Source organism: Hylobates moloch, unplaced genomic scaffold (genome assembly GCF_009828535.3).
Source record: "Hylobates moloch isolate HMO894 unplaced genomic scaffold, HMol_V3 SCAFFOLD_14, whole genome shotgun sequence".
In the NCBI taxonomy this organism is placed as follows: Eukaryota; Metazoa; Chordata; class Mammalia; order Primates; family Hylobatidae; genus Hylobates; species Hylobates moloch.
In genome coordinates, this window is record NW_026652289.1 from 1,460,201 (window position 1) to 1,487,465 (window position 27,265).

General features: G+C 47.6%; 1 protein-coding gene across 10 annotated transcripts in view; it reads right to left on the minus strand.

The window, feature by feature from the left end:
• The window catches only part of ADARB1 (adenosine deaminase RNA specific B1), a 165,300-nt gene that overhangs the window by 84,196 nt on the left and 53,839 nt on the right, over nt 1-27,265 (minus strand). For 5 of the 10 annotated variants that reach the window (XR_009209882.1, XM_058428049.1, XM_058428050.1 and 2 more), the window contains exon 1: nt 21,162-21,275. The exons of 1 other annotated variant lie outside the window; for it this stretch is intronic. Coding sequence is in view for 4 of the 9 variants with exons in the window: in XM_058428049.1 (XP_058284032.1) it covers nt 21,162-21,198 (37 nt within the window). In the remaining 5 variants the exon portion in view is untranslated. Of the gene's footprint in view, nt 1-12,924; nt 13,015-21,161; nt 21,276-26,911; nt 27,084-27,265 lie in introns of those variants that run through there. 4 more of the 10 variants (XM_032174574.2, XM_058428048.1, XM_032174576.2 and 1 more) reach the window with 2 other exon arrangements.

The window sequence follows — 27,265 nt, forward strand, 5'->3', positions numbered from 1 at the left end:
ATGGATGGATGGATGGATGGATGGATGGATGAATGAATGGATGATGGGTGATGGGTGATGATGGGTGGGTGGGTAGGTGGGTGGATGGATGGATGGGATGAATGGATGATGGATGATGGGTGACGATGGGTGGGTGGATGGATGATGGATGATGGGTAATGGGTGATGATGGGTGGGTGGGTGGATGATGGATAATGGGTAATGGGTGATGATGGGTGGGTGGGTGGATGGATGGATGGGATGAATGGATGATGGATGATGGGTGATGATGGGTGGGTGGGTGGATGGATGGATGGATGGATGGATGGATGATGGGTGATAGGTGATGATGGGTGGATGGGTGGGTGGATGGATGAATAGATGGGTGATGGGTAGATGCGCAGATAGATGGATGACTAGATGGACAGATGGATGATGGATGGGTGGGTAGATGGGTAAATGAGTGAATAGATGGATGATAGGTTGATGGATAGATGGATGGACTACAGTGAGTAGATGGACTGGTATATGGATGGGTGGATAAATGCCATCCCATCCTATACCTCCAGGTGCTGCCATGCTCTGCATCTCACAAAGAGTTGCTCTCTTTGTAAGGTAAGAGTCATGGCTGGCACCAGAGAAGGCGGCTGGCACGACAGCTGCCTGCTTCCTCCCCTTGGCCAGCTGGCTCTGCTCACTCTGTGAAGGGTGAAGGTCAGGAGTCCCAGGGCTTCTCCTCCAGAAGTACTCAGGGGGAGCAGGCCTCTCTACGTTTGGACCTCCACCTCCACAGAGGTCCCCACACCCTGTTCACCTCTATCCTGGAAACATGGGGGAGCCCAGCATCAGACTAAAACACAGTTCAGAGCTGCTGCCAGAGGACAGTGGTCTTCACATGTGTGTACATGACTAAGCACAGATAAGGATGTTATCACATAGGAGACAAACAAAACACTCAGTGAGAAATACATCTGGAAATATAGGATGCTATTCAGACAGCAGGAGGGTGGGGAGGGAAGGACTGCCTCTGTGTTCCTACCTCTCTCCCCTCCTACTGGTCATCAACTTAGCAGCAGTGCTGTGAGTGAATGAGGCTACAGCAGCAGCCACTGGGCACTGGCTGGGTGCAGGAAGCACGCCATATATGGGCACTAACTGCTCCTCAGAATCCTGAGGCCCTGTGGCTCCCAGACCTCTCCCAGGTCTCGTGCTGGCAGCATCTGCCAGGGTGGCAGTGTCTGCTTGATGGGGGCTCTGGCCACTATTTAAATGGCACATTATTCTTTAGCCCTATTTTCCTGATGATTAAGCTAATCCATCTGAGGCCCCCACACAGTCAACAGTCAATTATTTGCCCTGTGGAAGGGAGTAACTGCATGGATAATTCAAGAGTGATGAAAAAAATCACTGAAATTATATTGCCACTGAAGCCAACTAAAACCCGGAACTTGCTACTACATTGTTTTCATCAAAGAATTACATTTTAAAAGGCGTACATTATACCAGTCTTAGGAAACAAAACCATGCAATACACATGATTTACAGTACCCTAGAAATATACAGTATAAAAGGCTATTTTACATCTTATAAAACTTTGCCAGTTTGGTATAAATGTGATGGCCAATCTTAATAATATCCATAATTTCAAAGGTATTTTTATTAGTTTCAAAGATAATGCTTATTATAAAATATCAACAGCAAGAACTAACACGTAACATGATACTGTTTAATAACACTCACAATGAACTTACACAGGAATGACCAAGGAACACAAGCCATTTAATACGTGGGCTTCATTGTTACATCTTATAGCCCTCTCAATTTCTTATAACCTTGGTCTGAAAATGCAACATATTTGAGAGTGGTTCTCCCACTGCAGAATGAGATTATGGAGTGCATGAAAAAGACATTTTAAGCTTGAGTCACAGTAAATTCCAAAAGAATGACAACAGAATTATTCTTGTACTTCTCAATATTTTTCCCAACTTAAATGATTAGTGATGACTGTCCATGGGAAAAGTGGTGGTAATTCTAAATTGAGGGTATTTGGTAAAAATGTCCTTTAGTTTTTGCCTGTGCCTTTGTTTTACTCCCTATTGCCTGTCTTAATGACATCTCAATTTCTAAAGCTTAACTGAGGAAACAAAAACAGGCCAATGCCGTGACCTCTTGGGGTGAGGGCAGAGGGGGCTGCACAGATCGGCTGTCCTGAGACCGCCCGTCAGTCCAGGAAAGCATCGAGGGTGTGGCATCCCCAGCCCTGGACACAAGCACCTGGCAGCATGGTGCCCAGAGGGCCCAGGGTCAGGGGTTCCCCACTCCCAGACACAGACTTCCATTAGGTGCTGTCGCCCTTGTTATATTAGCAAGGTACTATTACAAGATTGCTGACTTTGAGATTCATCTGTTCTTCTTCTTTTTAGGAAGCCACACCAAAAAACTGAGGTTAATTTTATTTCCTGAAGAGATAGCCACCTCCTGCCACAGAATGTCCCGAAGGCCCTGTGGTGGTGAAGTGCTGTACTCCAGTCCTGTCGGGTGGGGGACACTAAGGGGGTGCCCAGAAGACACACAGGCAGAGGCACTGATCACGCCTGTGTTCAGCTGTTCTCCGGGCGAGACACATCTTTTCACTAAGGCATTTTCTATTAATTATTTCATATTATACAAAGAGAAAAAAAAAACATCAACAGCCTTTAAAGCAGCAGTTCATGTCCAAAAACCAGTAGCTTGTGATGTGTATAGTCATGGACAACTTTTGAATCCGGTTTTGAGAAAAAAAAAAATCTAGATTTTAATGACTTACAGCATGAAGTTGAATTAAAAACTGGTATTAACCTGGAGTGCAGAATGTAAGGAATTTGCTCTCCATCCTTTTAAAGGGGAACTATTTCCACAATGGTTGCTACAGCCTTGCTTTCTGCAGCATGAAGAACAGTTTTAATGTAGAAAAGTCATTAACGAAGAGTGCGGCAAAGGAAATCTCATATAAGCAACTATCCCTGGGAGAAAAACCTTTTCTGTAGCTCAAAGCTACAAACTTAAAAGTTTTATAAATATCTTTCCAAAGACATACTCCAGACTCTGAAGCTAAATGATTTCTATTCATGTTTACAGACATGTTTTTGAATCTTCCTTTTTAAGTGCCCCTATCTAAAATTCTATAAAATGCCAACAACAAAAAAGGCACTTAAAAAGGGAAAACAGGAAGTAACTGGCATCAGCAAGATTAATTCACAAAGCCCTCTATCCCAGAAAACACTTCTGTATTGCATTAAAGACTAATGCTTCACATTGAAGAATGAAAACTAAATGAATTACCTTTCCTCTCAGAGCGCTTCTTGCGCCTCCTTTTATACCGACGCCCCATGACGCTGAAAAAGGTCCCCATGTGCAAGGGCCCAGTGGTGGACGATGCCATGCAGACACGCCAATGCCAGCCCCAGCCGGCCCCAGCCTCATTCTGTCCCTCAGTCACTCAGGGCAGCAGCACAGCGACTCACTTCCGTGTGCCAGCAGCTGCGACAACAGCAGCCCCTGCCGACGAGGGAGCCTCCTTCTCTGCCTTGGGCCCATTCATCACGCTGCAGTTAGGCAGAACTAGGCTGAAGGGGCCCAAACACCACAATGACTTCAGAGCACACCACTCAGAGAATGACATGTGACAGCTAACCCTTCAGTGCAGTCACGGCCAAAACACCACGAGCAGAGGGGAGAGAACGATAGCTGTGAATCTTCCTAGGGAAACAAATCTCCCACAGCAGACACACCAAAGTCCTGTTTAAATGGAAACCCTAATACAAAAAAATCTATCAATAAAAGAGTACAGTTTAGAAAATAAAGCTGCAAAAAGTAACAGGCTACCACACAACGCAATGCAGAGAGGCTCAGTAGACGCCAGCTGATGAAAACAGCTCCATATAAAGTGCAGGTGAGTGGTCAGGATGTCACCAGTGAAATCCCCAGGACAGGAAACTGCAGGCCACTGACAAACAGATCCCCCTGCCCCCAGACAGCGCTCTTCCTCCTCTCTTAACTCATGTGTCTCAGACCAGCGCTGACCTGCCTTGTTCATTACTGCAGAGCAGGGGCACAGCTCATGCCCCAGGTGAATGACACACAGCCAAGGGAGGGGCAAACGCCAACATCTTCCCATTTTCCACTGTGCCTGGCTTGATCAGCACAGCCAGCCTGTGACTAGCACAGTACCATGACCAGCCTGGGGTGAGCAGAGACACACATCACACACATGTACATGCACACACATCACATACACACATCATACAGCATTTGGTGCCTCTGCCACTCGGGATCCAGCATTTAGGGCTGGCACAGCAGAACCCACAGCCCTCAGCCTCCTCTTGTCCAGAAAAACGCTGTTCAGGCCCCAGGGAGATGCTTCCCCTGAGATGGCCTGTGTCTCTGGAACAAAAGGCAGCTGCATCCAAATGCCCTGAAGATTAGGCTGTCTTAGTAGGTGTCCGATTACGGGGAGGAGTCAAGTAAAAGAAGCACTCATAGGCAAAAGAAAAAAAAGACAAATTAATTAGTCAGATTCTTTCTCTTGGCACAATGCAATTACTGTCTCGTGTAACAAAGTACCTTTTCCCAATAATGACCAGCATCCACTTTCTAATTCATTATTCCAAAGGTGTACATGAATTAGTGCAATGTTTGTGACAACTGCACATGGCACCTAAGGAAATTATGCCATATTAAGCAATTCTTATTGCTCTTAAATTTGTGTGTGTCCAGGCATACTCTGCGTAAGCACAGTGAATTATTTTCATTTTCTATTGCCTCAGCATCTATCTGGAATATGAGCTGCACTTTCTACTACTAGCAGCAGAGTTCAGCCACCCTTGACACTTTCTAGTTCTACACCACACCCAGTGGCTCAAGCCAGTAACAGAGATGAGAACCTAGAGGCATCTTTCACTCAGGCACCTGCCCACGCACTTCAAGTGACCCCACCCTACTCCCTTATTTGTTCTGCTGGTTGGCTGCAGTGCTCTCCCTCTCTCTCTCTGCCTGACCCTTTGTTCCTGCTTGCATGACCCAGGCACAGAGGACCGCCCTCCTGACTCATGGCACCCTCCCTGCTCAGGACCTGTAAGTAAAAATCTTTGAACATGCTTCCTCCATTGTGTGGTGTACTGAATTTGTGCCTGAATTTGTGTTGGGCTCCTGGCACGACTGACAGTCAGGCAGGAATAACCTGGACATGGATCAGACGAGAGCCACCGGGGCATCTGTCAGTACACACACATTTCAAGAGGGACCCCTTGGTCACAGGTGGAACAACGAGACATCAGGCCGACCGTCAGGCAAAGCGGCATCTCATGAAAGCACTGGAAACAGCATGCCCAGTCCCTTCACTTCTCGTTAGGGTGAGGTGCCAGCCACTCTGGCACTGGAACCCCAATTTAGCTGGAGGCCCTCAAAACACCGTAAGACTCAGGCTCCATGTCAGCAATCAGACAGATGTCAGACATCAGAATTATCAATAGTTTCATTTCTTATAAAATTATTAATATAACTAAATTTTCAAAGTATTAAATTTAAAACTCAGCTTTAAACAATTTTGATTTAAACATTTCACATTAACTACTTTATCTTATAACTTTTAATAATTTAGAAAAAATAATTTTTTGAAAACAAAAAATTATAATTTTTGCTTTATTTCCTTAAATTCAAATTTTTGATAAAAATATATCCAAATTTTGTATACTTCAAATTCAATGATATTTTTGTTTGTTTGTTTGTTTGTTTGAGACAGAGTTTTGCTCTGTTGCCCAGGCTGGAATGCAGTGGCGGGATCTCAGATCACTGCAACCTCCACCTCCTGGATTCAAGCGATTCTCCTGCCTTGGCCTCCCAAGTAGCGTGCGCCACCAAGTCTGGTTAATTTCTTTTGTATTTTTAGTAGAGACGGGGTTTCACCATGTTGGTCAAGCTGGTCTCGAACTCCCGACCTCAGGTGATCCGCCCTCCTTGGCCTCCCAAAGAGCTGGGATTACAGCGTGAGCCACTGCATCTGGCCCAATGACACGTTTTATTTTTTAATCCTTTAGATCAAGTGGTAGCAAACATTTTCTGTAAAGGGCCAAAGAGTAAGTACTTTAGATTTCATGGCCACGTCTCTGTTGCACTATTTTATTTTTTAACAGCTCTTCAAAAAACGTAAACACTGCACAAAAACAGGCTGTAGGTCGCCGTGTGCTAGCCCTGCATTAGGCCATGAACACCAACAGAACAAGCATTATCTGAAAATGCTTAATATAAAACATGATTAGTGATTTGCCGAAATAAAAACAAAATAATCAATGTTATGGGAGATATATGCACTTACTGATAAATCACGTCTTGATCCTGTTACTCATTCAAACATGAGTGGCCTCTGAACAGAACACCCAGATATGCACAGTAACAGTTAAATTCAGTGGTCTTTGATATTTTGCCAACATTAATTCATATAAAAACCATAGGTCTCCACATATTTTTTTCATTTTGAAGATGTATTTGTCAAAGAAGAAGACACAACATATTCTATCAATAGTGCACTGGCTTGACTTAAAACTCTGAAAGATTTAGACATGATATGTGGCCCCCATTTGAACTCTGGTGCCCCAACCCCTGCCAGTGTCAGGGACAGGCCCAGGGACAGCAGGGCCACCTGAGTGCCCCCAGATGCTGCACACAAGGAGGCAGCCAGCAACTCATCAGCATGCATGGTGCAGCCGTGATGGATTTCTGCTCCATGTTCCCAGTACAGAGGACAGAGCTGGTGTCAGGATGAGCTTCTGAGATACAGCAAGGCAAGTGGGGAGCCTGCCGAGAGGAACAGGGGCCTAAGACAGGAACAGAGGCCACATCAGGAGCCACCAGAGGCTGATGCATCATGGGAAGCTGCCCAGGGGCCCATGTTGTTGCACCCAGCAACATGCGGGTGTCTGGGTTGCGCCGGGCCAGACCTGAAAGGGCCTTTCACGCTGAGGTGATGTCTCTGAACGCCATCCCGAAAGCCATGGAGAGTCTGCAGGTTTGCATCCAGCAGTAAGGAAGGTGGACTGATTATGTGGGGATAGGTGAGGAAGACAGGAGAGAGGGAACAGGGGACAGTAACAGTCCTACCTCCGGCCAGTCAGGGACGAGACAGCCTAAACTCTCCCATGGTGGCGTGGGTGGAGAGAGAAGCTGGGGAGAAGAAATGATGCAGAGATCTTGCCAGGCCAGGGAGAGAGAAACAACGCTCCCAGAGGAGGGGCGGATGTTAGAGCAAAGCCGAGCCCAGCTGCTGGCGAACGCGCTGTGATGCCCATGAGCAGCTGGGAGCTCAGCTCTGCTCTACTTCTTGACTGCTGCAGAACTCAGCACCAGCTCCAGTGCCCTCAGAGCCCTGATTTTTCACAAACCAACTCCTCCAAGCTTCCCCTGTGGGCAGGACACATAGGCCAGAGTCGCTTTGTCACATCTCTTCTCTCTCCACCAGGTCATGGCAAACCTTCCTGACATACTTTATGGCATTACAGCAAAGGGGAGCCCAGGCCCTGGTGCTAAGGCAGGAGCCTCGGTGTCATCAGGTGGGAGCCTCCGCCACCTGTCTGGATTCTTTCCTTCAATGCTGACAATACTGGTGCTGTCACGGGACACTGAACTAGCGGTGGGGCACCTAGGGCCAGCCTGACACCCACGGGCAATCAGCCACTGGTAGCCGTGACTCCACCTTAATTCCTTTTACCCAGCTCGTACCTTCACAGAGGCTGCCATGGCCCTGAGGGCTTGGGAACTGGTGGGCAGGTCCGTGAGGGCATAAAGGAGTGAAAACCAAGGAGGAGGTGAGTGGGACAAAAGCTGTCTGCAAAGGCTGCCCCCATGTCTGGGGCAGGATCCTCGGGGAAGCAGAGCCTCTGTTCTCACAGATGCTTAAGCTTGGATGGGGGATGGGAGGGGAGAACGCCTATTTCTGATAGTGACGCTGACAGGCCTCTGGTGGGGTGAGTTCAAGAGGGCTGCACCGCAAGGCCCTGCACATCACTCGACGAAGCCTCATCAGACAGCACAGAGTCTGTGCAACAGACTCTCGCTTTCTCTCAGTGACAGAGGAGAAGTGGTGGTGGTAAAGCAGGAACCGCCACATGGGGCTCAGGAGAGAAGCTGAGAGGATGCTGGGAGCAGAAACAGAGAGGTGCCAGGGGGCAGCATGGGAGCCAGGAAGGTTCACAGTTGCTGACCTGCATGGCTATCACAGTGAGATGGGGGACTAAGGCCAGGGCAACTGCAGAACGCGCTGAGCAACATGCGGGGCACAACCCACAGCTCTGGGGCCAGCCCGGCTGCAGGAGCCCCTCCTTCACTGCAGCTGTGTTGTTCCTGTGCCCCCAGGAGGCCTGGCCTGAGACAGATAAGATGACCCATTTTGGTAAAAGAGGCGTGTGGAAAACATCAAATCACCCGCTTCTCTCTCCAGTCTAAGGCAGCACGTTTTACAGTTTCACAAGTCGCCTTGCACAAAATCCTTACCTAAGCACGCATCTGTGCACACATCTGTGCTTAGCTCCCTGCTGGGAGTTCGGGATCTCCTGTTAAATATGGATGCACAGTGTACCCCCAACAGAGGACGTCAAAAGCAACCCATAGGATTAGAACCAAGAAACCACAAAAGGGAAACATAAATGTTCTTTAATTATTTCAAATAAGAAACAATAAAACCTCTTTGGACCTATTTTATAGTAGAAATTCACTTACTGTATTTGAAAACTGTCAGGGGGAATTTCTGTAGGTTTATTAATTTAATTATTCCCTTGCCATGCATCAAACAAGTGAGGTGCACAGTTAAGAAAAACGACTCCACACTGTGACTAACCAGGTCTGAGAAACTGAGGACTCGCCAGAAGTTCAACAACACCAGAGCACATGAGCTGACCTGGCTGAGAAGACCTAGTCACCAGGTGAGCAGTGCTGTGGCCCCTGAGGAGGGCTGGCCAGGCCCAAGCACAGTGGCTGCTGGGACTAGCTGCACTGTCTCTCCAGCCGAGGCCCCAGGGGTCTCCTGACAGGGACAGAACCAAAGAAGAAACAATTTGAGAAGTGGAGCCAGAACTTCTAGAGAAGAAGCCAGAATTTTTATCCAGGAGAAAGCACTTAATATTGTCATGGTTTTAGGCAGTCCAGATCAAGCCAATCACAGGGTAAGAAAAAAGGAAAAGATAGATGGTAAACAGCTGTCTGAACTCTGGATTCCTTTTTTTTTTTTTTTTTTTTGAGACGGAGTCTCGCTCTGTCGTCCAGGCTGGAGTGCAGTGGCGCGATCTCGGCTCACTGCAAGCTCCGCCTCCTGGGTTCACGCCATTCTCCTGCCTCAGCCTCTCTGAGTAGCTGGGACTACAGGCGCCCGCCACCACGCCCGGCTAATTTTTTGTATTTTTAGTAGAGACGGGGTTTCACCGTGGTCTCGATCTCCTGACCTCGTGATCCGCCCGCCTCGGCCTCCCAAAGTGCTGGGATTACAAGCGTGAGCCACCACGCCCGGCCCACGAACTCTGGATTCTTTATGATGAAATTATTCTGGAGAAATAAAGTGCTTATAGAAGTTGGGTAAAAACAAGGACTGTTGCTACCTGGTTGCTGGACACACTCATGTTTTCAGAAGTCCAACTCTCTGCCTTCTCCCTCTGGGTCAGGGTTTTCATGTGATTTGGTTTCTACAGGAAGCTGAGCTCAGTAGTGGGCTTTAGTCTCTCTAGTTTACCCCCACACCCACCACATCCGTGGAAAGAGGTGGCCAAGAGGCCAAGCCACTCCCAGGGAGGCTGCTGGTGGTATTCTGTGTCCTGCCGGCTCTAGCAGGACACAGCCCTGGGAGAGTCGTGGTCCAGCTGAAACCAGGTTGCCTTGCAACTTCCTATCATCCCCCCGTTTCCCAACTGATACATAACTCATGACTGTTGTTTTCCTTGAAATGAGAAAAGTAGAATTTCCCCATCTCCATTGTAACTCTTACCTTAAAAGACCAAAACTTGTATAGCAAGCCACAATTCAGAAAAGTATATTCAAGAAACAACTTGCAAAGTATGCCTGAACTCCCATATTTTAAAATCCCGGCAGAACGGATCAGGTAAGTCCAAAACCGTAACCCCACCACGGGCAGTGACAACAGCTATCTGGCCGTAGGTAAAGGCTCCTAGTGAGGAGTCCACAGCTCAGTGAGAACGTGGTCAACATGACTGGCAAAGGTCATGTGTGTAACTGGCTGGCTTGTGTGTAACTTTTCAGGAATCTGGCAGGTCAACTAAATGAGATATGACTTTAAGTGAAAATACGCTAAAAGCACAATCTTCAGAGATATGCTGTCATTAAAAATTAATCTGGGATTACAGTTAACATTGTGAAAGATAACCATGGTAAGCCTGTTACGAGATCCTGCCGGCATCCTCCTGCTGTGTGCCTGTCTTGAGCTCTGTGCGCCATCTTGTCAATGAAGGCAGTTGTTCTGTGCTTTCTCAGATTCTGTGTTTGTCAGTTAGGCATCCAGTCCTCACAGGATCAATTCTATTAAATACATTTTCTTATTCCTAATGCTTTGGCATTTGTGGGCCTTACAGACACAGAGAGAGACTGGCCCTCCCAGGGCTTAGAGCCAGCACAGGGTTCCAGGCAGGTGGTCGGCTCTACCCACCTCCCTTATCTAACTTCCTGCCTGCCCTAAATCACCCCAGGGCCTGTTAGCAGGCAGCTAGGTGAGCTCTCCTACAGCCCAGGTCCCACTGGAACTGTTCACACTAGCCAGTCCTACACTGGTGCCCTGCCCTGCCTTTCCCACAGAAACCCCACTCAGGCTCTGTCCTGGGCTTTCCTGTGGCTCCTTTCTGCCCCTTGACTGACACCAGTGTGCCCCGTGGGCCTGCTTGGCACAAGTGCCCCTCCTCTAGGAAACGCAAGTAATAAAAATCTCCTTTCAGTGGCAGAGGCCTCTTGGGATCTGGTTCCTTCGTCACCTCCACATGCTACAATTCTATGGGCACAAAGGAGACAGAACAGTTCTCAAGACCTCCTTGGTTTAACAATACCAAGTCTACTGGGGCTCCTTTTAGACTAGTCTATAAAACACAAAAGCATGCTAGTTTCCTGACTATCACACTGTATAATCCTGTTTGATATTTGTTTTGCATTCATATAAGAAGTTAGATTAAAATGGCATTTACATATATTTTGCCTTCATTTTCATAAAGAGATCATTTGGTTTTTTCCTCATCAAATGACACAGCCCAACGCACAGTAAATCTTCCTAACATCAAAAACGCATATTTTTGGTTTCTTGAATGTCAGAGTAATTTAGACTCTCCCGGCATGACAAGACAAGTGGTGCCCTAATCGTGGTAAATTTGTGTGCCAGCAAGTGGAAAGGTGCCCTGGTGGGGCACTGGCTCTCTTACTGCATATTAATTCATTTTGTAGTCATTTCACATGAAGTTACCAGAATTGAAGTAATGCCCTCACAACATAGCTATGGTTCTCTTCCTTTTCCTTCCCATTTCTTTCTTCTACCTTTAGAATTATTTAAGAGAAACATAAAAATAGAATGTCTGATTCATGAGAATCCAGAAATTCAAAGCAGAATAGCAATGATTTACTGTATCAGGTATGGTTTCTATGATGATTAAACTGACAGTTTACAATTTTAATAAGATACCTTAAAGCTCTTTTTTCCCAACTTTAAAAGTCCATCAATTTCTGACTTCAGCTGCCATGTCTTTGCAAGTTAATAACTGCTTAATTCTAGGAGAATGTCACAAATAGCCATACACCATTTAGCATCTGACATTCCTGGTATCTAATTAATTTTATTTTTATCTATGTCCTCAGAGTAAAGTTCTAAAATTTAATGTTCCCAGAATATTAATTTAGGAAAACTCTTAAAAGCAGTTTTCTACTCTTATAAGAAGGGGAAATATGAGTTTATTAAAATTCTAAAATCTCTATGAGAATAATTTACTCACTATTTACATAAAATCAACACATGGGAAATTGTAACATTACTTAACATAATATTAAGGTACCTCGGAAATGTCTGTTAATAAGAAAAGTAGCAAATATTCATTCATCTAACTATTTACTGAGCATCTACTATGTGCCAGTACTGTCCTAAATGCCTGAGATACATCAGTGAACAAAAAGACGTTAACATCTGCTTTCCTGAAGCTTATGTTCTAATAAGGAAAAAAAAGACAACTGACAATGGGGACAATGGGGGTCATAAAAGATTAACTGCCATCAAGTGTCAGGGGACAACAGTGGCTGTTATTCTAGGACGACAGCTGGATGTAGGAGGGCAGTAGTGGCAATACCATTGTGGAAAAGACTGCAACAAGGTGGTGAGGAGGCTGGCCATAAGACAGCTGGGAAGAGTGTTCTCTTCTGGGAGGAGTGAGGAAGGGAAGATGGAAGGTTCTAGGTAGCCGCAGCACCTGAAACTGCCCAGGAACAGCCAGGCAGCCAGACTGACAGCAGCACAGTTAACAGAGAGTGAGAGGAGACAGAGGCCCAGTGGCTCTGCACATGGGACCTCCTGGGCCACAGTGAGGACATGGCAGTCATATGGTGGCAAGAGACTGTGGCAGCATCTTGAACACGGGCTTTAATCTAGTTCTGACCTAGTTTTAAAAGGAACACTCAGGCCAGAGTAGGGGACAGGGGCACAAGAGGAGTGTCCTGAAGGCACTGCCCACAGGCCTCCTGGCTGCCATGTAGGATAGAAGAGAAAGGATAGGCCACTTTCAGCCTGAGAGCCTGGAAGGAAGGAGCTGCTGAGATGGGAAGATTATGGCAAGAGCAAGGGAATGAGAATTTGGATGTCTTAAGTTGTGGAGGTCTACAGATGCCTGAGAAGATGCTGCTGGACTTGGGGTCTGAGTTTGGAGAGCAGGGGGAAGGTGTGGGACTCACCTGCAGAGGTGATGCTGGGTGCAATTCCTAAGTGAGGAGCACAGTGCCAGGAGGTTAGGAGAAGAAGAAGCAGGGAGCCAGGAAGGGCACCTGCCGAAGCAGAGGGCACAGGAAAAGTCGATTGAGCGATGGCCACCTGCCAATCACTACACATGCATTTGCTCATTTAAACGTCATCAAATCTCAGTAAAGGAGACTGAGGTTTCAGAGCAGCAGCCTGGACACGGCTGCTACTTGTTTTACAAGCATCACAGATGCCATTCGAGCTTTGGCCTTTGTGGGTGGAGACTGCACAGATGTGCAGCATGGCCATGGTTTCGGTAAAGCAGTAACCAGCACAGAGTCACGAGCTGGTCCCCCTGATCAAAGCCCTGCTCCCTCTTCTATTAGCCAAGGGCCTTAGGCAATTTCTTACCTTCTGGGCCCCTCAGATCCCCCTGCAAAACACATGAGGGAGCCAGGCCACACCCCTGAGTTCATGGGGGGACCAAGTGAGGACGCCGCTTAGGCTACAGCAGTTGCACCCCCAGTAGACAGATCCCACATGGCTCCCACCACCTCATGGGGAGGAGCCTGGCAGCCAGCAGGGCTGAGTTGCTGCCCAAGGTCACATGTTGGCCATGTGCTAGGACCCACTCCAAATCCAGAGCTCTCCAACCTGGGGACCCACACTCCACCCCACTACAATGTTGCCCAGTTAAAGAAAAAGCACAGCTACTTGAGTTTATTTTCTCAATTAAGATTCCTTACAATATTAAGTCAAATAACATACACATATTTCTTTACATGAACACATTTCTGTTTTCTGAATGAGAATGGTTTCAAACAGAACAGACTAAGTATAACTTTCAGTCTACTTGCAACATTCCTCTACTTCTTCAAACAAATGAATTCAATTAAGCTTTTTCCATTGGCTTTAAAGGTGACTTTACCAGGCAACTTACGGTTACAAATCAAAGTCTACACTTCTCAAATGAGTATAGCAGGTGTTCGATTTGAAAAACAAAAAGAAGGCAGGAGCCCAAAAAAAGGAGACACTTGAATTGAGGGACCTTAATTAGCTGCAGTAGCATAATGTGGCTTAAAGCAAGCAAGCACACACAGACAGTGACCAAGGGTGGCTCAGGTAACCCAGGGGTGGACAAGGTAACCCAGGGGTAGACAAGGTGACCCAGAGTGGCCAAGGTGGCCCAGGGGTGGCTTAGGACACCCAGAGGTGGCTACAGTGGCCCAGCGGTGGCTAAATGACCCACAAACAGCTAAGCTGACCATGAGTGACTAAGGTGAGAGGGTGGCTAAGGTGACCCACAAATGGCTAAGGTGATCCTGGGGTAGCTAAGGTGACTCATTGGTGGCTGAGGTAACCCACAGGTGGCTAAGGTGGCCCTGGGATGGCTAAGGAGACCCTGTGGTGACTAAGGTGACCCTGTGGTGGCTAACATGGCCCAGGCGTGGCTACGGAGACCCAGGGATGCTAAGGTGACCCTGAGGTGGCTGAAGGGACTCACGGGTGGCGAAGGTGGCCCACAAGTAGCTCAGGTGGTACTATGCTAGCAGCAGAGGACAACTCAAACCTAGGAGGACTATCACCCTTGAAGGACAGCTCCATCCCCATTTACAGACTCTGGGAAACTTTTTAAATTCTTATGAGCTCTGAATATAAATCTGATACTAAACTGGAACATATATTGACAGGTATTTCTTTAAAGATTCTTAGGCATTATTTAAAAACAATGCTTTCTATAACTGGCTACTAAAAATAAAACAGAATGGCAATCCTTTGAAATATATTCTGTAAAACCGCTACTACATATTTAGATCATGAGAGTATAGGCTAATTTTTTGCATTTTAACATAATGATTACCTATTTGGAATATTAAGCTTAAAACAATAGAATCATAAAATTACGTTACACAAAGACTACACCGCAAAGTAACAACTTTTTTTTTGAGACAGGGTCGCGCTCTGTCGCCCAGGCTGGAGTGCAGTGGCACAATCTCGGCTCATTGCCACCCGTCTCCTGGGATCAAGCAATTCTCCCCCCTCAGCCTCTCAAGTAGCTGGGACTACAGGCGTGCGCCACCACACCTGGCTAATTTATTTTTACTTTTATTTTTTGTACAGACAGGGTTTCATCATGTTACCCAGACTGGTCTCCAACTCCTGGGCTTAAGCAATCCTCTTGTCTCAGCCTCCCAAAGTTCTAGGATTATAGGCTTGAGCCACCACACCTGGCCACAATTTTTAGAACTGCAAAAGATGTACAAAACTTCTCATTCCATAACACAATCAGCCCCTTCCGCAGACTTAAGTTATTATATCAAATTTATAAAGTACTTGATAAAATTTTATTACAATTCAGGTCACTCACTGAATTAAACCAGCTATAAGTATTCCATCTCATTGCTTCATGGGTCCTCTAAATGGTAAAAATAAAGCCAGGGAACAGAAAGTTTTCTGAAGGAAATTGGCTTCTGGACGCACATTGGGAATGCACACACACACACACACACACGCACAGATGGTGTAAAGACAGGTTTGTCCTGGTGGCCACCGCTCAGAACGCCACTCAGAACGCCACTGAGCCTCTTCCACTGTCTTAGAAGCGGCCCTACAGCACCATCTGCTGTTCTGCAGAGGTCACTCAACGCTCCACACCACAGCAATCAAGCCAGGAGCCACCCAGAAGCTACAAGGCATGGGCTGCCAGGGGCCGACCTGTACCTCACAGCCTGGTCCGGGTGCTCTGCTGAATACAAACCATCTGACAGGACATCAACATCAGACAAGGTCGTCCTGGGCCCTGATGGGTAGGACACCTGCACGGGGTAAGAGGAAACTTTTTGGGGTAAGAAGAATATTCTCTACCCCAGCTGCTTGGTGGTGTGGTCAGAATATATCAGAGTGCACACTTTAGAAGAATGATTTTTGGCTGGGTTGAGGTGGGTGGATCACCTGAGGTCAGGAGTTCGAGACCAGCCTGGCCAACATGGCAACACCCCGTCTCTACTAAAAATACAAAATTAGCCTGGCGTGGTGCAGGCGCCTGTAATCCCAGCTACTAGGGAGGCTGAGGCAGGAGAATCGCTTGAGCCCGGAAGGCAGAGGTTGCAGTGAGCAGAGATCATGCCATTGCACTCCAGCCTGGGCGACAAGAGCGAAACTCTGTGACAAAAAAAAAAAAAAAAGAGTTTTATTGTCTGTACATTTTACCTCAGTAAATCCAATTTTTAAAAAATCAGAGATCCCAGAAGAAAACAAATTCTATAAGAAAGGTAAGTCTCAATTTGAAATAAAATAGAAAATACACGTATTTCAAGAAGAATGAATTAAATGGGTTCCAAGAAACAGAATGAATAAGCTGGAAAAGGCTGGAGACAGCGTGAGAAAGGCAGTGGTCCCTCTCAACAAGAGGACACAGAGAGACAGAAGTGCTGATGCTCAGGGCCCACGGGCGTACACGGCCCCACACTACCACTCACCGCGCTCGCCGCGCCCGCCGCGCCCGACAGGCACCTTCCCTGCCCCACGTGACAGAGGAGGAAGCTGAGCAGGGGAGTTGAGGCACTTGCTCGACCGCTGGATCCAAACTCAACTCCATTCCCCACTCTGCTCTACCACTCCATGCCAGGCAAGAATTTGGGAAAAAGAGAAAATGGAGCCAAAAAATCAAGGAAACCAGGAAAAAGAAAAAATGGAGCTAAAAAATCAAGGAAACCAGGAAAAAGAGAAAACGGAACCAAAAAATCAAGTATACCAAATCCAAGTATAAAGCAAATTAAACTGTGGCATGACTTTCAGCAATCGTCATAATAAGTGCCATTTATGAATTTGGAACTTTGATTAAACCAAGGTTACAGAACAGAAAAAGTTTTCTACTTTGGTAACACAGAAGACAAACAAGGCTGGGCGCAGTGACTCACGCCTGTAATCCCAGCACAGTGGGAGGCTGAGGTAGGTGGATCACCTGAGCCCAGGAGTTCAAGACCAGCCTGGGCAACACAGCAAAACCCCGTCTCTACAAAAAGTCTCAGCTACTCAGGAGGCTGAGGCAGGAGAATCGCTTGAACCCGAGAGGCAGAGCTTGAAGTGAGCCAAGATTGTGCCACTGCACTCCAGCCTAGGCAACAGAGCGAGACTCTGTCTTAAAAAAAAAAAAAAAAGACAACTGACAGAGGTCAGACAAACTGACACCACCGAGGAGGTGAGGGCCAGATAAGTGCTTCTGCTGCCTTCCACGCAGGAAACTGAGAGGCCGCCCAGTGCTCACAGGCCATGAGCACATGGGCCACTCAGTCTCTAGGATGACCAGCAGGGGGCGTGGCTTCAGGCTTGGTAAGCTGATCCAGTCCTCGTCCTCAAGCCCTTTACCCTGCCCTCTATCAAGGGTGCCACAAGAATGACAGGCTCGTTTTCTCAGTCTCTTTTGTGACTAAAGCTGGCCACAAAACACACTTCTGGCCAAGGAGAAAGACATAGTTCTGGTGAAAGACAAGTGAAAATATGCTGGGGGCTTCCGCAATGTCTCTGACAAAAGGAACAGACGAGCTCCACGGCCTGCTCCTTCTCAGTTGTTCTGCCTTAAACATAGATGTGATGTCTAAAGCTGCTGCTGCTGTACTGCAGCGATACTCACCCAGAGCCCTAACATGGCTGAATTCCGAACTAGCTCTAGCAAACTCCTCCCTCTGGATTACTTATGACATAATAAGTGTGCATATACATCCAAGGTGTGTAAGATGCTGTGAGTCATGCTGTGACTTTCACCCAGAATCAATCCTAAATGATACAGGAAAAGAAGGCTGGAGAAACATCAGGGAGCTAAATCCTCCTCCATGTGAACGAATAGTGCACAGATAATGTCTAAAGTTCATAAATCAAACAATAGCAAGTGCAGGATGCAGCCCTTTCTTTTGGTTAAGCTCCTACTATGTTGCATCTCTGTCACTTATAGCCAATCCTAATACTAATTAATATAGAAATACAAATATCTAAAATGCATTTTAAAAAATCAGTGATGCCGCTGAGGAGGACAAGAGCTACACTCTATCGCTTCTCATCAAAAGCCCTTCTAAGTTTGAGGGCATCACTTCCATAGAAATTGAAATTAAGCACAGGTCTGCTCTTTTCCTGCCCCCAGCAGGCCCAGCCTCTCCCTCCCCTCCAGCCCATCAGGCTTCTGGAGTCTTATCCTGAGCCCCTCCTGCCTGGGGTGCCCACCTCCCATGCCATCTGCCTGGAAAACACACCCAGCTTTCCAGACTTGCTGCAACCCTACATCCATGAACTCTCCTGTCCTGCCTCCTGGGCACACCTCCTTCCATCTCCACTTTCCTCACAGTGCCACCATCATCACAGGCTTCCTCCCCTCCACACCCACCAGGCTGTTCACACGCAGTGGGCAGAGACTGTATCTGAACCCTCAGTGCCTCAATCAGGGGCAAGGCAGAGGCCAAGCTCCATCACTGAACGCAGACATCCTCACGCCGTCCTCTGAAGAGACTTCAAATGTTTTATTTTAAATTGGATTGATGGGCCTTCACTCATCAGGGGACTGTTGGTCACTAAAGCACAAAGCTCCTGCCACACCCGAAGGGCACACGTACCCTCAGATCAAGGAAGGGTGGCCAAGGGGCAGGAATGGCCAAGAGCCCCACCCCCACCACCAGCATGGCGATGGTGTAGGTTAAGAAGGGGGTCAGGAGTCATCAGTCTTCCAGAACTCTCCACAAATCTGGATCAGGAGGGCCCGCAGGCTGGAACCTCAGCCTCCAGCACCTTACACGGGAGAATCTGTCCACAAGAGGGAGCTGCTGTGTCACTCTGAGTCCCTCCATGTAGAAAAAGCCTTTGGGAAATACTGAACAGAAGTAAATTCAGATTGTCCTGGATCTACACATGAATCTTCTCACTTCTTTCCTTTTACACACACACCAGTCTTCAAGGTCTGGATTCATTACTTTTAGTTTAGTCATGCTCAGAGTACAGCAAAGCTAAAAGAAAATTACCAGTTTCTAAGAACTTCAGATATTTATGATTTTACACCTAACAGTGTATATTTTGTTAAATTCTTATCTATTCAAGTCATACTTCTGTGGTTAATTGTGTACTTCTTCAGAACCTTAAAGCCACATATAAACCGGGAATCCAACCACGTCTTAGGAATTTTTTTAACTTGATGCTGTTTAAACCAAGCTTTACTCAGATTATTTTTTAAGTAGAAAACAATCCCAAGTCACAAACTCCCTTGTTCCACACCTACCAGTGTCCCTGGCCCCTGCGGAACACCAGCTGGGGGCGGGCTTCTCCCTGCAGCGCACACACCAAGCAACCTGGGGGAGAGCGGCCGGGTGCCTCCTCTGGGTGTGGGAACACCCCTGCTCTCCCAGCAGCCGCTGGCTGGCAGGGTAGCTCTACTGTTTTCTACCCCCCACCAGCTGTCACCACAGGACTGGTCTGTCCCCACATTTGTCCTCAGGCCTCGGTCAGTGCCTCCCCACAGGGGCTCAGTACCTGTTTGTTGTTAAAGGAATGACTCTCTCTTGAGCGCTGCTACAGGTTCTGAAACATGATGCCGGGTGTAGCAAACATCACGACTCCACAGCCCACTTCACAAGCAGCAGTTCCACTTGTCTGCACCACTTGACATTATTTTCCCTAAATCTGGTGTATCTGTAGTTCTTCCCCGTCATCTCAGCTTAGGCTGAGGCCCCAGGTCTGAGGAAGAAGAATGCTAAGGGTCCACATGTTTTTAAGAGCAGGGTCCCCCGCCCATTATGTAGAGCTTGCTGGAAGCCTGGAAAGCCTGCCCTGCTGTCCCTCACTCATTCCCGCACGAGGGCACCTGACGGGAGGCCAGAACCAGAGCTCAGAGACCAGTGGACCTGTCCTAAGAGAGCGAGTCCTCACAGCAGCTGGCCACCAAGAAGGGGAGGGAGCTCGTGGTCCTCCACTCCTTCCCCTGGTTTTACTCCCCTCCCTCCGATCCCTCTGATCCCTCCCACCCCCATGGGCCCGGGGACACCACAGGATGAACACAGGCACATATGACTCACACTGTGTCCCTGCTCTGATGCTGCCTAGTCCCATGGCTGCTGGTGGCCTCTAAAATTAGAAGGGTCTTTGGAAAGGGGCTGTGCATGGTCAGATTTTCAGGACAGCACTCAGCTTCACCCACCCCCATCACAGAGGACCCACCAGGGAGGGTGAGGGGCAGCACAGTCTCCACCGGGCCCACCTGCAGTCCAGGACCACAGGACCCACGGAGGGCCCCCTTGACTGTGGCCACACCTTTCTGCTGACATTCTACACTTCCTATGTTTTTTTCCAATTTCTCTAATACATTTCTAAATGTGGATGGCAGGCTTGTCAGTTCCAGAAAGCCTTTCTTGCACTCTGCCTTCATCTTCTGAGGCCTCACTTTGCTTTTCGACCTAAATTAGGTCCTGTCTCTTCCAGTCTTTCTGCTTCATTAGGGGCTAGTCTGTCCATCTACCGCTCACGGTTTTGAGGTCACCAACTCAGGACCCCGTATCTGCGTGCACTGACAGGCAGGCAGCACACAGTGGTCCTGCTGAAAGCAGCAGTTTGGTCTTTTCCTCTTAAATCACTGAGTCCTCTGAGAACCCCTGGAAGGAGATATTCTCCACCTGTTTATGGTTTTAACTCCCCTCGGTATGCAGCCACACTAAGGGGTGCCGGGAGGATGCAGACAGCTGGCAGTCGTTGTCATTCTGGCAGGCCGGTCAGCACATAGAGTGTGGAGGCCTCTGCCAAGGAACAGGGAGGAGGGCTCTCTCTGCCCTGTGGGTTTGAATGCAGCCAAAGCATCTTGGGATCTGGAAATCCCACCCAGCACACAGTCCTCCAGAAGACCTTCCAATTCCAGAATTAGCAGAACTGGCAACCCAGACAAGGCCCCACCAGCAAGCAGGCCCCTTAGAGCAGGCCTGCCCATTTCTATAAACCTTAGGCTTTGCAGAACACTTATGGTCTCTGTCGCAGAATCTTCCTTTTCTGTTTGTTTTATAACTCCTTAAAAATGTAAAAACCATCCTTAGCTTTCAGGTCCCAGAATGTGCTCACAGGCCACAACCGGCCAGTCCCTGCCCCAGAAGACCCACCTGGGCATCTGCAGAGGCGGCTCTGCCCAGGCGGCAGGGGACTCACCCAGCTGTCAGCGGAGCCAGGGATGTGGTGCTGGGTGCCCCGACCACAAATGCCATCACCCACTGACCTGGATGGCAAGGCCTCTTCATCCTCGGGATCTTCATCACTCATGAGCCTGGCCTCTAGGGGTCCTCAATGCTCGCTGGATGAATGAGCGTGTGCTCATTGGCCATTTCAATTGCATCTTTTGTACAAAAAAAAAAAAAAAAAAAAATCTGTGCAAGTCTTTTGCCCCAAATTCCACTGTACTATCTTGTCCATAGGGATCTGTAGGATTCTTCATGTACTGTGGACCCTGAACACTAAGCCAGGCCTCTGTCAGGCATATGCCTCTGCTGGGCGCACACAACTCTGCCAGGTGCACACACCCATGTCAGACACACACACACACATCAGGCACACACACCCCTAGTGTATGCACCCCTGCTGGGCGCCCACATACCCATGTCAGACACACTCACTCCTGTCAGGTGCACACACCCATCGGGCACACACACCACTCTCGGGCGCACACACCACTGTCGGGCACACACACCCGCTGGGCGCACACACCACTGTCGGGCGCACACACCACTCTCGGGCGCACACACCACTGTTGGGCACACATACCCGTTGGGCGCACACACCACTGTCGGGCACACACCCAGTGGGCGCACACACCACTGTCGGGCATACACCCATTGGGCACACACACCATCGGGCACACACCTCTTTCAGGTACACACCTGTCAGGTACAGGTAAGACAAATTCTTTTCTCAGTCAGTGTAGTGTTAGCATCCTGCCCCTGGGGTACACACGTTGTACACTCCCCTGCCTTGCAGGCAGGAGGAACTGTGAACATGATGGGATATAGTGTTATATAAGGCAAAGGTGAAGGGATGTTACAGATGCAATTAAGGCACCTCATCAGCTGACTGAGTTCATCAAAAGGGAGATTTTCCTGGGTGGGCCTGGCCTGATCAGGTAAACCCCTGAAGGATGAGAGAAGTCAGAGAGGAAAGGAAGAGGGGAGACCCTGCCTATACGTCTTGAGAGGCAAACTGCCATGCTGGGAAGAGGGCCACAGGGCAGGGGCTATGAACCGTCTCCAGGAGCCAAGCGCCACAGGCCTACGGTCACAAGGAACTGAGCTCTGCCAAGAGCCAGTGGGCCTGAAGAGGCCCCTCAGTCAGATGCAACGGCAGCCCCTGCTCAATACAGGCACCCTAACTACTGACACTTCAAGGAACAGAATCAGGGGCTCAGGCTTCTGAACAGAGGCTGACACCCCTTCGACCACTGTCCGATTCCACCAGGGAAATGAACCGGGCTCACCAGGGCTTTGCGCCCAGAAGCACATGACTATGAAAACTTGACAAGTGAGCCACCACCCAGCAGACAGGAAGTAAGTAAGACTGGAGGAGCTGGCGGGGAAACGCTGACTGTGGCTTTGGAATATTGTCGGTATTCTCTTTAATGGTGTATTTTCTAATGTGCGCTCAAGGAAGCCCCTTCTCTTTCTTCTTCGTCTATCTCTAGCCCTAAATCCAGTAGACCCTGCTTTCAAAGCTGAAATAAAACACTCTCTAGGTAACATCTTACTCTCCTGAACTTTCAGAATTCAGGAATACTCATGCTAAGACACTTTACCCTTCCTGACAACAGAGTTTACTGCATAGGTTCAGTAAGAATTTGTCCTCCTTTTTACTTGGATGTAACTGGACAAAAAAAATGTGCCATCAACCCCACATCTGGAGTGTCACATCTGAAAGTGAATCCCTCACACCCCCTAAGCCCACCCACAGGAAGGATCTGTGCCCTGTGGAGCCAGTGCCCACCCAGCCCCCACAAGGCAGCAGGCCTGGTCCCTGTTCTATAACTTATGGGGGCCCAGAAAATTGTGAGGGCCTCAAGTTAAAGAAGTTCAATATCTTTAAAGACTATGGGCAAAACCTGGTGTGGATACATTTCTTGGGTCTGGTTTCCTAGTTCTAGGGTAGAAGAACAAATAAAAGCAATCTTAAAACTCTCTGGAATGATAGAGGCTACTGGAAAAGCCATCTTAGTTCCTCATAAAGCTTCAGACAGAAATGAATCCTCTGACCTGGCCAGCTGCTCTCCCCCTGCTGACCTTCCAATAGGATGCCACGTGCCTAAGCACCGCTGAGCTGATGCGAATCAATCAGGCCCAACACCACACTGACAGCTTCCTGGTGACAGGGGTCATGACAGAAAAGCACATTCAGAGACTTCTCGTTCTTAGCCAAATTTTTACTTTAAAATTTCAGTAATCTTTTGGAATATTTAGATACTAAAACATCACCTTTGCTCAGTTGGTTACGTTAGTCAATAAGTTACTTTGAAGGAAGAAAAATGTCAAGTTTTTGTCACAATATCTGAGGATCCAGAATTAGCGCCCTTACAATAATGTGCTTCATTCGAAGGCCCTCATTGGCCTGACCATCCACCCGGACTGCCCATCTCCAGAACCTCTACACAAAGAAGAGCCCTGCAGAGGCTTGTGGAGCTCTGCACCAGGACACCACCAGGCACCAGGACAGAGGTCAGCACACAGGACACCCCAGGGAGGGCACCTCCACGCTGTGTAAGCCTTGAATGACGGCTCTCTCCTTCTGGCCCCAAGAGCCCCTCTGAAAAGTGCCAGCCCCTAAAGACGCAGCTGCCTGTTGGCACTGGGCTCCATGCCCCTCCTCACTTCTCCTTTCAGTCAAGGCTTCAAGAGAACTTTAGTTCCTGACCAGTCGGTCAGGCGGCCACACCACATTGTGCACAGAGCAGGAGGTGGCAGCGATGCCCAGTGGTAGCAACAGGTAGCAACATGAGGAGTGGCTTAGGCATCATAGTGATATGGGCACTCCTAAACCTCCTGGAGGGAGCAGGGCCACCCCGGAAACAAAGAACTGTCCTGCACAAAAGGACTTCCATGCAGGGGGAGAGGCTGCTCATAATTCTCTAAGACCAGGCCCAGCTGTGTTTTGGATTGACACAATGCATTTTTCTATGCTTTTAACATAAACTCAATGTTCCAGAAATACAGAGACTACCTAGAGACAGGGAAGACTGAACACTACTTCCTTCAGGGTTGACCATTTCAGAAAGTAATGCCACTCAGCTCTATTGCTTATGGTTTTCAGGTCACCAACTCAGTACCTACCCCACATCTGCCTGCACTGACAGGCCCACACCACTCAGTGGTCCGAGTGAAAGCAGCAGTGCCTAAATGTTCATACAGTGGCATAGAAAAGTATTTTATTATGTATCTTTAGTTTCTCTTTATATTACATTTAAGCATGATACTGCTTTTTAACATTATATGGCTATACTTATGTAAGGTAATATCTTCTGTGAACTTCATTTTAAAATAAAAAGATGAGTTAATAAATATTTGTTACAAAAAGAAGATGTGGTGTGTGGTGGCAATGAGAAAGACTGAGAAAGCTTTCCAAGCTTAAACAAGAGTCAAGGTTTCCTGAAGCCCTCCTCAGCAATTCCTCTTGCGCAGGGGAATTACTATAGGAATTCTATCTATTGTATCCCCCCAAGATGTTCCAGCCTCAGAAGATAATCTCATGTATAAAAACACAAGAAATAACTGCAGTCTTTTCAAGCAAAAAGAAAGGCAAAAACAGTGAGTCTGCCTGAAACTAAAAATAACACCCCACACCCCTACAGTGCGACCTGTGGCTACACTGCACAGACAGCACTAAGGCAGGACCTGGGAGGGAGGCTCAGAGGGAAACCAGACGGTGCAGTGAGGCTGAGGACGGCCGTGCTTCCAAAGATTTTCCAGCCAAAATCTTTCATGTTTATTTATTTTTATTTAAACCACCCTGAAAAGGGAAAAGAATAACATGCCAAACTGTTTGCTGCCGAAATTAGTTCTTATTTTATGAAAGAAAGGAAATACACGATTTCTATTCGCAGCTAACATTTAGTAACACAGAATCAGGAGGAGGAGATATGACTCATCATGTCGTAATATTTTATAATTTCCAGGTCTTCAGTTTTGCTTTCTCAGCACATGCTTTAGATATCTCCTTCTGGCCTGATTATTTTTTCTATGCTTTTAAGAACAATTTATTGGTGCAAAGGATTATAAATAATTCATTTCTCCAATGCACAGTTACATTATATAAAAATACTTGCTATTTCACATATATGGCATAATTAATGCAATGCTTTACTTCTGTGGCATGTTAAAAATAGGTAGTCACAAATCAACACTTAACTTAGCAATATTAAACCACAATGTCTCTTTCAGAATCATTCCAACTCTGGGATCCTCATTCTTTCAATAACCTCTGGTTACAGAGAAGCTGATTTCCTATCACTAATTAAGCTAAAAGAAGCGCTATGGCTGAAAATAAAATTCCATCCCACTGGCACAAGCCACGATAAAGGTGACCTGATTTTGACCTTCCCATATTTGGACTGCCTGTGTACCCAAAAAAAAAGCATTGGTTGAAGATAAAGCCTCCTTTAAAGGTCTCACTAGGGAACCAGTTACCTGAAATTCCTGACATTTACAGACAGAAATGGCAAGCAGGACCTTTGCTGGCACAAACTCAAAACCCAGTAGTCAGACACAGGTGTGTCTCTAGTCCCCAAAGACGGTGTCCCCCGTAGGCTGCCAGCCACTCTCATCCAACCACACTCATGCCCTGGTGACCGCCCCCTCCCCATGGCTCTGCACCAGCCACTCCCATCTGTCCACACTCATGCCCCGGTGACCGCTCCCTCCCCACAGCTCTGCATGCCATCCCAAACTCCCAGGTGGGAGCACGGCTGTCCTCTCCCTACATGTCCAGTGAGCGGCTCACATGAGAGCTGCCAAGCGAGCTCCTGGTCCCTGCCATGCCCAGAGGGCATCTGAGGCCCAGTGGGCGCTCGTCAATATCCACAGAGCAAATGACATAGGAGCACACCCGCGTTCTTCATGCCAGCAGCAGCCCTCTGACACTTTCTCTTTCCCCTCATCTCATCTGAACCCATGAAAAAGCTTCCCTGGAAATGTACAACTGGACTTCCTGAGTTAGTCACTCCGCTGCTCATAAGTAAATTAATCTGACACCATACTAATTTTACTGGGATTTTAGTATTTGTCACAACTTCTCTCAAAAGCAGACGCTGAATCATGGGATCGTCACCAAAAATAAGTACTAAAGAAATGTTCTTTTTTTTTTTTTTTTTTTTTTTTAGAACGAGTCTTGCTCTGTCACCCAGGCTGGAATGCAATGGCATGATCTCAGCTCACTGCAGCCTCCTGGGTTCAAGCGATTCTCCTGCCTCAGTCTCCCGAGGCTGGGACTACAAGCGTGCACCATCATACCTGGCTAATTTTTGTATTTTTGGTAGAGATGGGGTTTTGTCACGTTGGCCAGGCTGGTCTCGAACTCCTGGCCTCAAGTAATCTGCCTGCCTCAGCCTCCCAATGTGCTGGGATTACAGGAAAATTTTCTTTTAATTACTCCTAAGAAAATAATAATTGATGGTAAAAGGCTTTCACCAAGTCTAGTGCCTGGCATGAAGCACTGACTCAATAAATGGTGAACTGACCCCAAAGAGGGCAGCAGGTGCCACACACGCCACTGGAGGGCAGCAGGCACCACCCCAGAACCAGCAGGAGGGACTCATGGGTGAGCTAAGGCTGCAGTAAGATTAGAAACGAACCAACAGTAACAGATCATCTGTGCTGGGAAGTATTCAATAAAGCATCTTTCAAAGGCAAGCCAAAAGGCTTAATTAAGCAGTTTATATCAAGAAAAAGGCATTTCTACCAGTCAGATTTGATCAGATCTTTACAGGTTTTTACTCACCTTGAAATTTGTCTAGCTTTATGTCTGCTCTGATCCCAAGGCAGCTGCCTTCAGTGCGAGCGGACTGAGAGAATATCTCAGCAGGACTGAAGTAACCAGAACTCCGCGCTTGGCCAGTGTGTCTCCTTCAGTCGCCCCTTAAGCTCTCCATGCCAGCTTGAAAGGCTCCACTCTGTGTAACAGAGAGATTCAGTAACTTCACACTTGTTTGATTCAGTATCAAAAGCTTTGTCACCATTTCAGAAGTGAACTCTGTAACAATAAATACTCTCCATGAAAAGTCTTCTAAATACAAATTTAACTTATTTTAAATGTATTCTTCCGAATCTGTAAAGGGGATATGCGCAATCCATC